This window comes from Acinonyx jubatus, chromosome E1 (genome assembly GCF_027475565.1).
Source record: "Acinonyx jubatus isolate Ajub_Pintada_27869175 chromosome E1, VMU_Ajub_asm_v1.0, whole genome shotgun sequence".
NCBI lineage: Eukaryota > Metazoa > Chordata > Mammalia > Carnivora > Felidae > Acinonyx > Acinonyx jubatus.
This window is the reverse complement of record NC_069397.1, coordinates 34956578-34967627: the sequence shown is the minus strand read 5'-3', so window position 1 is coordinate 34967627 and position 11050 is coordinate 34956578. Positions and strand designations below refer to the sequence as shown.

Sequence of the window (11050 nt, the reverse complement as noted above, 5' to 3'; positions counted from 1 at the left end):
GGGCAGCTCTCCCAAGGCAGAGAGCGCCTAGGTATGGAGCCGGGTGTAGGTGAGCCCTGCTTGGTGTGTGTGAGGGCCTGAGAGAAAGCCCGGCTGTGGGGGAAGGAACAGCACAGGGACTTGGAGGCCTTGACTGTCGGGTTTATCCCTGGAAGCTGAACTGCGGCCAGCGGGGGCTGGCGGGATCCGATTTCCCATTTTAAAAGGTCATGCTCTGGGTGGCGCATGGATGGGGGTGGGTCTGGCAGTCAGGTGGGAAAGCAAGGAAGTGGGGGGGGGGGGTGTCGCCCTCCCGGCAAGGGAAGACCGCGGTTTGCACAAAGGGTGGTTGTGGAGGGGGCAGGAATTTGAGATGGATTTTGGAGAAGCCAAGAACTGGGAGATGTATTCGATGTGAGGCACGAGGAGTAGAGAGAGGGTGGCTCCCAGGTTTCTACCGGGCACGCAGAGGTGCCATTTGTGGAGATGCCCACCACGGTGGGTGGGGGGGCCCCAAAGGGAGGAGTGCCTTTGGGGCGGTCGGTGAAGAGTTCAGCGTTAGCACCTGCTGAGGTTGAGAACCACACGGTATGTGTGTGATACGCTGTGGCTGCGATTATTTATCTCAGGTACTTGTATTAAGTTTGGCTCCCTCATGGCTCTCTAGAGACAGAGACTCCCCGAGGACAGGAAGTGTGAGCCCTTCTGTCAAAACACTCTCCAAGGACCTCTTAGGCGCCAAGCCCTACTTTGGCTCTGGGATAAAGACCCATGGGATGTGGTCCGCGTGCTTGAGAAACCCTGCTGACGGGAAGTGTGAGCTAGAAGATCCTATATTGAATGATGTCATGGAAGTATGTGCAAGGTGCTTTGGAAACTCAGAGGCGGGAGTGAATGAGTAGTTCCCAGCTTGGGAAAGCTTTTCAGAGACATTGACCTCTAAGAATTCCCCAGCATGGTAGGTGCGGGAACCAGAAGTTGAGGGAACGTGGTGGGGGGTGAGATCAGGATCAATGGAGAGCAGGGAGTGGCCTTTGCACATCTCAGTCCCCCCTGTAAGGTCGTTAGATCTTCAAGGACAAATCTGTGTCCCCCTTCTTCCGTCTGAGTTCCTGGCCCAGTGCCGGCACAGAGAGGATGCTCACTAAATATTTGGTGACTTCAGTTTCTCTTAAATGTCCCAAATTTCAGTCTTCTTTGCCACTCCTTCAAGTTGGACTATGACAGTGACCTGCCTCTTGGGACCACGGCACTGGGTGAGGGGACGGGGGATAGGAGTTCAGGAGTGGATGGAGTAAGGGGTGCATTAACTGGGGAATTCTGCAGGGGTGTCTGGAGAGGGCTTGCACCGCCCCCACTCCCATCTGGCTCACTGGCCGTGCGTGAGGTGGGAGAAGGAAGAACGGGGAGACCTGAGGTTGATTCAGGGCTCATGATGAACAGGATGGAGGCTATTTTATTACAGGTCGAATAGAGGGATCTATCTTAACTGGTTGTGCTGACCCCATCTGGCTGCCCCTTACTGGTCTCTGCTTTCACTGAAACCTTCCCTGGCACCCAGATGAAGGGCCTGCCCTCTCCTCCAGTGCCGTCTTCCCCTCCCTTTAAAAACAGCCTGGGGGCGCCTGGGTGGCTCAGTCGGTTAAGCGTCTGACTTCGGCTCAGGTCATGATCTCACGGGTCGTGAGTTCAAGCAAGCCCCACGTCGGGCTCTGGGCTGACAGCTCAGAGCCTGGAGCCTGTTTCAGATTCTGTGTCTCCCTCTCTCTCTCTGACCCCCGCCCCATTCATGCCCTGTCCCTCTCTGTCTCAAAAATAAATATTAAACATTTTTTTAAAATACAAAATAAAAACAGCCTGGCCACTCCACTCCCAAAAGATCAGATGTACCCCTCCCAAAAAACCTCTAACCCGTTTTCTTCTTTGTGGAGAGAGGGACACAGAAGCTAAATGTTATGTAGCCTAGGGAATTAATGAATTGTCTTCTCCTGAGCCCACACAACTCCTTACTCGTCCCTTTACGTAGCCCCTCCACGCTTACTCCCTAGCTTTGCCCTCCGTGGTTTCATTCTGGTTGGCGGGCCTGTTTCTAAGTATCCCAGAGTCCTCTGTGCCCTGCCTGCCTATTAACCCCTGGGGCTGCGACAGTTGTCTCCCCATCAGACTGGGGGCTCCCTAAGGGTAGGAAGTGTTTCGTTGCTCCGGAGCTCTCCCCAGTGCTCAGAGCATGAACTAGCTGCCTGTGTCCCAAAAGCAAAGCAGTTACTTGAAGAGCCCCTTTTTATACGTGAGAATTGATGAAGGAGGACCTGGGATCCAATTCCTCTCCAGGTCAGTGGACCCATGGATTTGGGTCGTTGAGATGATGACCTGTGAGTAGGGAAAAGGGTGTCTGCTTTCAGGCTGGGGCTGTCCTGCTTACCTGTGTCCCAAAGGTGGGGACCAGGGCTGTTTAGAATTTCCCTTTGCGGTTCTGGAAAAGACCGCCTGCTGCCCTGCCGGGCCCCTGGGCATTCCTGCCATCTACCCTGTGCCAGAGAAGAAACTGCTCACCGTTTGTCCGTTTATTGAGCCCCTACTGTGTTCCAGGCACAGGAGATGTGGAAGCAGGTAGCACTCGGCCCTTGCTTAGTCGCCAGATGGGGGCTGAGAGCCGAGGGAGGGCAGGGTCAGCCCCAGCTCACGACTGAGACAACAGTGCCTTTATGCGTCACCATTGCCTAACACTGAAGAGTCCTGGAAGGAACCGCAGTGAGTTCAGTGAGCCGGCTGGGACACGGCCGCGTCGGGGCGCAGGAGACGCACGGAGAAGCACGTTGGCCTGGCCGCTGTCAGCTGTAACGTCCAGGTAAGGAGACGGGGTTTCGGCCCCTGGGAAGTGTGCGGTGGGCGCTCTCACTCTGACCCGTGGTCCTTGTCCCCTCTGCCTGGGAAGGGTTCTGTGCATGACGGCGGCGGTTAGAAGAGCCTTGTCTGTCCCACCCCACCCCCCACCCCTGGAGGGCTTCCCCAGTGACTCCCCTCTGGGCCCTCCACTTCCCTACCCCCAGGCTGTACATATGTTGGACAAATGACAAGTTCATCTGTCGGGTATTGTATCTTCCCGGATTCAATCGTAAGCGCCTCCAGAGCATGGATGGGCCAGCCCTCAGCTATTCTGTCTAAAAGAAGGGCAGTGCTAATCCAGTATTTGAAAGGCCAGAGGCCCTCCTGGTGATGTATAAGGTGCAGCGGACTAGGCAGCAGGAGACCCAGCGTTCGTCCCTGCTGTCCTCAGCTCACTGTGTGACTTTGGGCAAGTTGCTTCCCATCCCTGCAAAATGACGATCCCTGCCCCACACTCTGCATGGAGGGACACTGATCCTGTGTTGGTACTGAGGTGACTTCATGGCCCTTCGGATGGAATCGCTCAGACATTTAGAAAAGTCTTGGGGTGGGGGGGGGAGGTGGGGGAAACAGGGGACTTGCCATCTGGATGGAGAGGGTCCAGCTTCAGGACTACAGCTGTCTCGGGCCTGGATCATCAAAGGGACCGCCTCCCTGCACCTCAGCTGTGTTCTTCTATGGGACATCTGCCTAATGGCTGGTGGGGACCCTGCTCTGTTTGTCCAGCTGCTGGGCCCCCACCGTGGAGACGCAGTGAGGCGTCTGGTCGCTTTCTCCTGATGCCCTTGCAGTCCGCTGGAGGCTCTCACCTACCTTCTCTAGAGGGTCCTGCCCTGCCCAGGAGGCCCCACGCTCTTTGTGCCTGCTGGTGGGTGCCCTGGGGGTGGAGCCAGAAGAGACAGAAAAGAAGGAGAGCAGCACAGTAAGGCCGTCCTGGGACCCAAGAAGGGCAGGGCAGGGCAGGGCCAGCCCTGGGGCCTTGTACATGCAGTCGTTCCTCAAGCATCCTGGGAGTTGAGGAAGAACCGTGGATTGGTTCATTTCGCTCACTGATTCATTCATTGATTTCCACCTCTTTCTCCTTCACCGTCCCTCCCTTTGCCGTTCTTTCCACAGACACCTAGGGGGCACCTCTCACTGATGGAAACTCGCGTTGTGGGTACAAAGGAGACAGCAGACCTGCTCCTGCCCGAGGTGGGAGGGGCGCCACTCTGGGGACACCAGTCACGTGACCCAGCAAGGCAGGGCAGGGCAATGTGCCAAGGACAGCACGGCGCCCAGGGTAGAGCAGGCAGTGGGGGAAGGAGAGGTGGGGCTTGGAGTCAAGCCCGTGAGAGCAGCCCGGAGGATGTGGTGAGTCGTCAGAGCATTGGACTTGATCCTGAGTCCTGAGGGTGTGGTGGGTCAAGGTTGGTCGGTTTTCTTTTGATTCTTCCCCCCCTTTTCACCAGGGATTTGGGGCAGGGTACCGGCTGCTCAGATTTGCACTTTTCAGATCCTTCTAGGCTCAGTGTGGGCAATGGATTGGTTAGTTTTTCCAATTCCAGGCTTTAGACCCAAAGTGATTTTGAAACCTTTGGGCAGAACTGGCTGCATCCTGTCTCTTCCTTATCCCTGCAACTACTCCCCACCCCCCGCCGCCCCCGACCCCACACGCACAGACCACCTCTCTAAGGAAACCGCCAGGAAGCCTGGTGTGTGGCCAAACCAGGCTGGCCCCACCCTCTCCGATGCCAGCCTGGCATGCCCCCGGCCAGAACATGTCCCCCACCTCTGGCTTGTTAGTGGCTGGGACAACTCCGCCCTCCCCAGGGAGCAGGCTGAGAGGAAAGCTTAGACAACACTTACCTGTTCTTCTCTCTGGCTGGATAGGAGGTATTCCTGGGGGGAAGAGAAAGAAGGAGTGAGAGCCACACTGCTTCCCTGGGGGCTTGGCGAGGCAGGAAGGGTTGGTGGCTCTTTGGGGCTTGGTGCCTTTTTTTTTTTTTTAAATGTGCATTTTTTTTTTTTATTACAAAAGCAGCCTTTGAATACATGCCCACTATAAAAAGAGTCAAGTAATGAGAGGTTTGTGGAGTCAAAATTAAAGTCCCTTTCACCCTCTTCCCCTCACCTCCACTTCCCAGCCTCGATGTAACCACTGTTGACAGTTTGATGTCTATCCTTCTAGAAATTTCCGTATCTGTTTGCATATGTATGTAAGTATGCAGTTGTTAAAAAAACAAAACAAAACAGGGGCGCCTGGGTGGCTCAGTCGGTTGAGCATCTGACTTTCGATGCCCTCACCCTTAGGGTGGCTGCACCCCCACATGCCAGAGGCAGCCCCGGTTTTCACACCTGTAGCCTGGCCTAGTGAACTCTCCACAAAGCGTCGTTGTTTGACGATCATTTATATGGACACCCTATGGCACGGGTGACCCCTACCGGCCTGGTGCCTGGGCTTGGTTTCACAGAACCTGCTCAGAACCACCCCTGTCTGGACAGCGCCCACCTTTGTCACTCACCTTCCACCCGCTTCCCCATCAGCCCAAAGAACTGGCTCGTTTTGCCCCTTTTCACCTCCTGAAGCGTGAGCTGAATGTGGGGGACGACACCGTCCTGGGGAAGTAAAGAGTTCATCGTTAGAGGCCGGAGATGAGACCGGGAGCGCAGCCTGAACACCAGCAACGTCGTGACCCTTGCTCCGTGCGGGCACGCGGCTCTGGTGCATTCTTTACCCAATAGTGTGCCTACTAGACGCAATAGATAGCTAACGTTCTGCCTGTTACGTTCCTCACACGGTTCCTGGCGCTTCCGCATATGAACTCATTTCATCCCCGCTGAAGCCACACCAACTAAGAACCGGTATGGTTACCAGGTTACAGACAAAGACACCGAGGCACGGAGAGATTGGTTTGTCCAGAGATGGAGCCAGAACTTGAATCTGGGTCACCTGGCTCAAAGGCCAAAATCTCGTTTACTCTTCACAAACACCATATGAAGTAGTGACTGTGGTTTATCCCCACTCTGCAGATGGGGAAACTAAGACTTATGGGGGGGAGGGTAAGTGACTTGTCCAAGGTCACACAGGAAGTGGTGGAGGCAGGATTTGAACCCAAGGAGTCTGCCTCCAGGGCCTGGGTTCTGCTCGATCTTAGAAATGTCTCCAAGCAGGGGCGCCTGGGTGGCGCAGTCGGTTAAGCCTCCAACTTCAGCCAGGTCACGATCTCGCGGTCCGTGAGTTCGAGCCCCGCGTCGGGCTCTGGGCTGATGGCTCGGAGCCTGGAGCCTGTTTCCGACTCTGTGTCTCCCTCTCTCTCTGCCCCTCCCCCGTTCATGCTCTGTCTCTCTCTGTCCCAAAAATAAATAAAAAACGTTGAAAAAAATTAAAAAAAAAATGTCTCCAAGCATAGACAAGGGGCGGGGGGGCAGCTGATGAACTCATGGTGGGCACCTGGTAGACAAGGCGGGAGACCTCCCCCTGCACCCTCACTCCCACTGCTTCTCCCCTGACTTCCCCCCACGTGTGCCCTACCCACCAGCCTGGGTCTCCCATATGGAACATGGCATGAGGCCTGGGGTAGAGGCCATGACCCTGGGCAAAGGCATTTTCTTTCTTTCTTTCTTTCTTTCTTTCTTTCTTTCTTTCTTTCTTTCTTTCTTTCTTTTCTTTCTTTCTTTAGTTTTTTTTAATGTTTATTTGTTTTTGAGAGAGAGAGACAGACAGAACATGAGCAGGGGAGGGGCAGAGAGAGAGGGAGACGCAGAATCCGAAGCAGGCTCCAGGCTCCGAGATGTCAGCACAGAGCCCGACGCGGGGCTCGAACTCACGAACCGTGACCTGAGCCGAAGTCAGACGCTCAACCGACTGAGCCACCCAGGTGCCCCCAAAGACCTTTTCATCCTTGAGCTGCTGGGCTGAAAGTTCTGGGCCGAGGGCTATGGGTTGAAGTTCTCATTTTTCCATCAGCCTTCGTGATGTGGGCTAATGTCCTCTCACTTTCTGGCCTTAACCCCGAAGGGCTTGCTCAGCTCTGCCGAGAGGGAGAGAGGCTTGCTAGTGGAGAGAGTGACAATGGGTGACAGTCATTAGACCATCTTCACATCTCTGTGCGCCCAGTACCTGGCACAGAGCCTAGAACACAGCAGGTGTGGGATACAGAATGCTGAAGAGGGGCCCTTTCTCTGGCAGTCTGGGAAGAGGGAGGAGGATGGGGTCTCCTTTCCCAGGAAGGCTGAAGACAGGCAGCTAGAGCCCTCAAGTAACACGAGCCACCTGGCTGGAGTCGCCTCGCCTGGCCTGGAACCGGAAAAGCCTCCTTGGAGATCTGGACCTGTTTCTGAAAAGCTCATGAAAACCACTTTGGGTAAAAGGCGGCCTTCAAAGGCAAGCTGGAGAGAATGGCTACTTATGAATTAAACAAGACTCCCCTCTCTCCCACCCTCCTGGGTGGCTGGACACTGGTCCCCATTTACCCGGGACAGACTCCTCCCCCTGCCTGAAGCCCTCCTCATGCATTTAACCCAAATCCCCAGCTCCAGGGATAGCTGCACGTGGGGGATCCCTCAGAGCGGGGGAGGTGACAAGTCATGCTGACCCTGCCTTGTTCCTTCCTTCCGTCACCTCCCTCGTGGAAATGGTTCCTCTACTCCCAGCTTCCGGGGGCTGGGAAGCCCAGCAGACCGGGTGAGGTGCTGTTTCTCGCATGGCTGCGTAGAGAGCTCCCTGTCACGTGGCTCGGTGTCCCTGGGCCTGGGCCAGGTCCCGTGATGTTTGGCACAGATGCTGCAAAGCATGTCACAGCTTGCAGAGAGTCTCGGGGATCATCTTCCCTCGCCTCCCATTTTACAGGTGAGGACACTCACGGCCAGAGAGCAGCCGTGACCTTCCCAGGGTCGCACAGCGTCAGTGGAGAAGCGGAGACTTGAACCCAGGACCGCCCACCCTGCTGTCTTCTCGACCACACTCGGGGACAAAGCAGGGGTTCCTGGAAATCCACCACAAATGGCTGTTCCTTCGATGGCTCTCCCAGTGACCCCAGGGTCCTGACCATCCTGGGACTGGGAGAGCCAGGCTCAGGCTTGCCCCGTCTGCCCTCCTAAAACCCTTCACGGAACACTGGTCCTGTTTGCTCTGCTGGCCTCACTCCCCTGTCTGGGAGCTGCCCAAGGTCAGGGTCTTTGTCTTCCCAATCAGATGGAGTCGGGGCACATGCTGTGTGCCTAATTTTTGGGTTTCTCCCCAGTTTAGTAGAAGATACTGGCAATCAAACTCTTATCAGGAAATAAGAGTTTCTATACAGAAGATGAAACAGTGGTCCCGCCCCAAGTTGGCCCTCCCTTTGAAAGGAAATTCTGGGGCAGTGGGGGGGGGGGGGGGCGCCTGGGTGGCTCAGTCGGTTGAGCGTCAGGCTTCAGCTCAGGTCATGATCTCGCAGTTTGTGAGTTCGAGCCCCGCATCCGGCTCTGTGCGGACAACTCAGAGCCTGGAGCCTGCTTCGGATTCTGTGTCTCCTCTCTCCGCCCCTCCCTCACTTGTGCTCTGTCTCTCAAAAGTAAATAAATGTAAGAAATAAAAAAAGGAAGGAAATTCTGGAAAATGTCCTCTGACGGACGGATACACCAAATCTGACCTTGGGCAAATGTGCAGTTGTGCTGCTGAATCTGCATAACCTTGCACAGACTGTTTGACCTTTCTGTGCCTCAGTTTCCTTATCTGTGAGATGGGGATAGTAATGGTATCTTCTCCACAAGGCTGATAGGATTAAACTGGTGAATATTCATGAAGCATTAGGCCAGTGCCAGGAACATAGTATATGTTAACACACAAACACACGCACACACACCCACGCTCACCCCCCCCACACACACACACGCACACACACACACTCACCCACTGTTCCATGTACATGTGCCCCTTTGGAGGTCTGCCAGGCCAGGGGCTATGGCCCTGAATCTACCCACAGAGGGGAGTCAGACAACACAGCTAACAATGTACAACCTACTCTCCTGGCACCGGCAGAAGGGATCTTCTAAGCCCTCCACCACGGACCAGCCCCTGCCTCACCCCAAAGGTACCTCCTCCAGGGTCACGGTTACCCAGGACCCTGCTTCAGCTCCGAGTGCCAGTTTCTCGTCAACTGTCCCGGTGCATGCAGGCAGCCCCATCAGGAGAAGCAGGGGGAGGCAGGGCAGCATGGTCAGTAGTGTTCAGTACTGGGACCCTCTGGGAGCCCCTCTTGGCCTGTAGATGCTGCCCGCAGGTCTGGGTCCTCTCTCTGGCTCCTTTCGTGTGTGTGTGTGTGTGTGTGTGTGTGTGTGTGTGTGTGTGAAGCTCCACCTATTCTTGGTCCTTCCAGCTACCCTGCTTTTCCTTCAGCTTATCTGACCCCTGAGGCTACTTCCTGTGACTCCCACCCCTCCCTCCCCTGCTGGAAAGGCCAATGATACCAAAGGAGGGACCAGACCTCTTCCATTGCTGCCCCAGCACTTGATCCCCGGGCTCAGCGCTCTGATGCAACACCCGCCTCGCCTTTGGCTGCATTCCCTTGGTGGCAGGTGCACAATGGGGCACTGTGTGGGGCCTGGCTACAAGCCTGAGGGGGCCTTGTCACCCTGGAAATGGTGGGTGACAAGGGAGGGGGACTGTGTGGCTCCTCCCTGCCTGGTGCTCTGCTCCCCTGTAAGAGGGGCCTCTCCCCAGATCTTAGGATCCTACCGCTTGTCTCCCCATTGCTGAGCCCTTCCCCCCTTCCTGCTGTTCCCTTCTGTCGAGTCCCAGGGTGTGTATACAAACCCACGTCCTGCCCTGAGAGAAGGAACGCGGTGCTTGAAGGAGTGGAACTTCTTGAGAGGGAGAATTGGAATTCGCCAGAAGAATGGCCTCCTGCTGAGGTGTCATCAGGGCTAAACTACTTCCCACTGCTGTCAGAGTGATTTTTCTAGACCCCTAACCTGACCTGTCCTCCCTGCTCACAGCTTTCCAGTGTCTCCCCCATGGCTCCTGGCATAATAATGTTGGAGCTCCCCCAGCATGGCATCCAAGGCCTTTCTCCACGTAGTTCCTGTCTCCCATCCATCCATCCATCCATCCACCTAACCACCCCCCCCATACTCCCAGCCCCCAACCCCCCCATCTATCCACCCATCCACCCATCCATCAATCCATCCATCCATCCATCCATCCATCCATCCATCCATCTTTCTGTCCATCTGTCAGTGTAGGTCAAGGGCCATGCGGTCAGAGACCTGAATTCCAATCCTAGCTCCACCACTAAATAGTTATGTGACCTTGACACATTACTTAACCCCTCTAAACCTTAGAATCCTCATCTGTAAGATGAGATTAACAATAGCACTTATTTCCAAAGTTGTTGGAGGATCAAATGAGATCATGAACGTGAAGCACTTAGCACGGGGGCGTGATGATAAATCTTTCACACCTTGAGCTATTATTCCCGTCACTATCATCGACTGGGTGAGGCACTGGGCCACAGGGGATGAATGAGACCCCAACCCTGTCCTCCAGAATCTCGCAGTCCAGGAGAGGAGACCTCTGGCTGGCAGGTAAGCTCTGTTCAGTTTGGTAGGTGGCCGCATAGAGACGGGAGCCAGAGAAGGGCATATCCCCTCCCCAGTCTGCCCGGAAGCCATTCCCTGGTCCCAGACACGCTGCATCACCTGCTCCCAGGACAGGCCGAAACTCACCGCCCCTTGCTTCGACCTTGGGTTGTTGCCTTACCTGGGCCTCCTTTCCCACCTGACATAGTCCCACCCAGCCTTAAAGGTCCCGCTTCACCATCACCTCCACAGTAGAGTTTTTCTGCGTCTGTTCCTGACTCCAGCAAGAATCGATTGGCTCTTTTCCTCTGCTTTCCCAGTATCTCCTGCTTACATCTCTTGCAGCCCTGCATGGGGGCAGGTGGGGGGGGGGTACTGGGGAGTGCAGGGTGTGGCCTGCATGGAGTGGCAGCTGATGGAGAGAGCGGATGCGAAACCCATCCCTCCCTCTGTTCACCAAGCTGCACAGTCTGGCTTGGGGCTTTGCACCCCTGGAGGAAGGCACTTTGCTCCCTTTCTCCCAGAGGGGACAGCCGGGCTGAGGATAGCCCTGCTGGTCTGCCACGAGCTCTCTGAGAGCGGGGCTGGGATATACATGTGCTTGGCACACAGTGGGTCCTTAGGAAAAGTGCAGTCAAGGGGCGCC

At 55.5% G+C, this 11050-nt stretch overlaps 1 protein-coding gene across 1 annotated transcript; it reads right to left on the bottom strand.

Moving 5' to 3' along the window:
- Positions 1-2528: 2528 nt before the first annotated feature.
- TAC4 (tachykinin precursor 4) lies at positions 2529-9245 on the bottom strand. The gene is made up of 4 exons (XM_015083363.3): positions 8923-9245; positions 5370-5463; positions 4714-4746; positions 2529-2918 (listed from the first exon to the last, which is right to left on the bottom strand). Exons 1-4 carry the CDS (start codon positions 9040-9042, stop codon positions 2875-2877), a joined length of 291 nt encoding a protein of 96 aa, XP_014938849.1. The 5' UTR covers positions 9043-9245; the 3' UTR covers positions 2529-2874.
- Positions 9246-11050: the final 1805 nt, after the last annotated feature.

Bases quoted from the DNA above. Each gene is read 5' to 3' on its own strand.
- TAC4 (XM_015083363.3), bottom strand. From the start codon at position 9,042: ATGCTGCCCTGCCTCCCCCTGCTTCTCCTGATGGGGCTGCCTGCATGC. The intron at 4,747-5,369 runs GTGAGTGACAAA...TCTTCCCCCCAG, and splicing joins GATGGGGAAGCGGGTGGAAG to GAATACCTCCTATCCAGCCA. The intron at 2,919-4,713 runs GTAAGTGTTGTC...CGTCATGCACAG, and splicing joins CCAGCCAGAGAGAAGAACAG to AACCCTTCCCAGGCAGAGGG.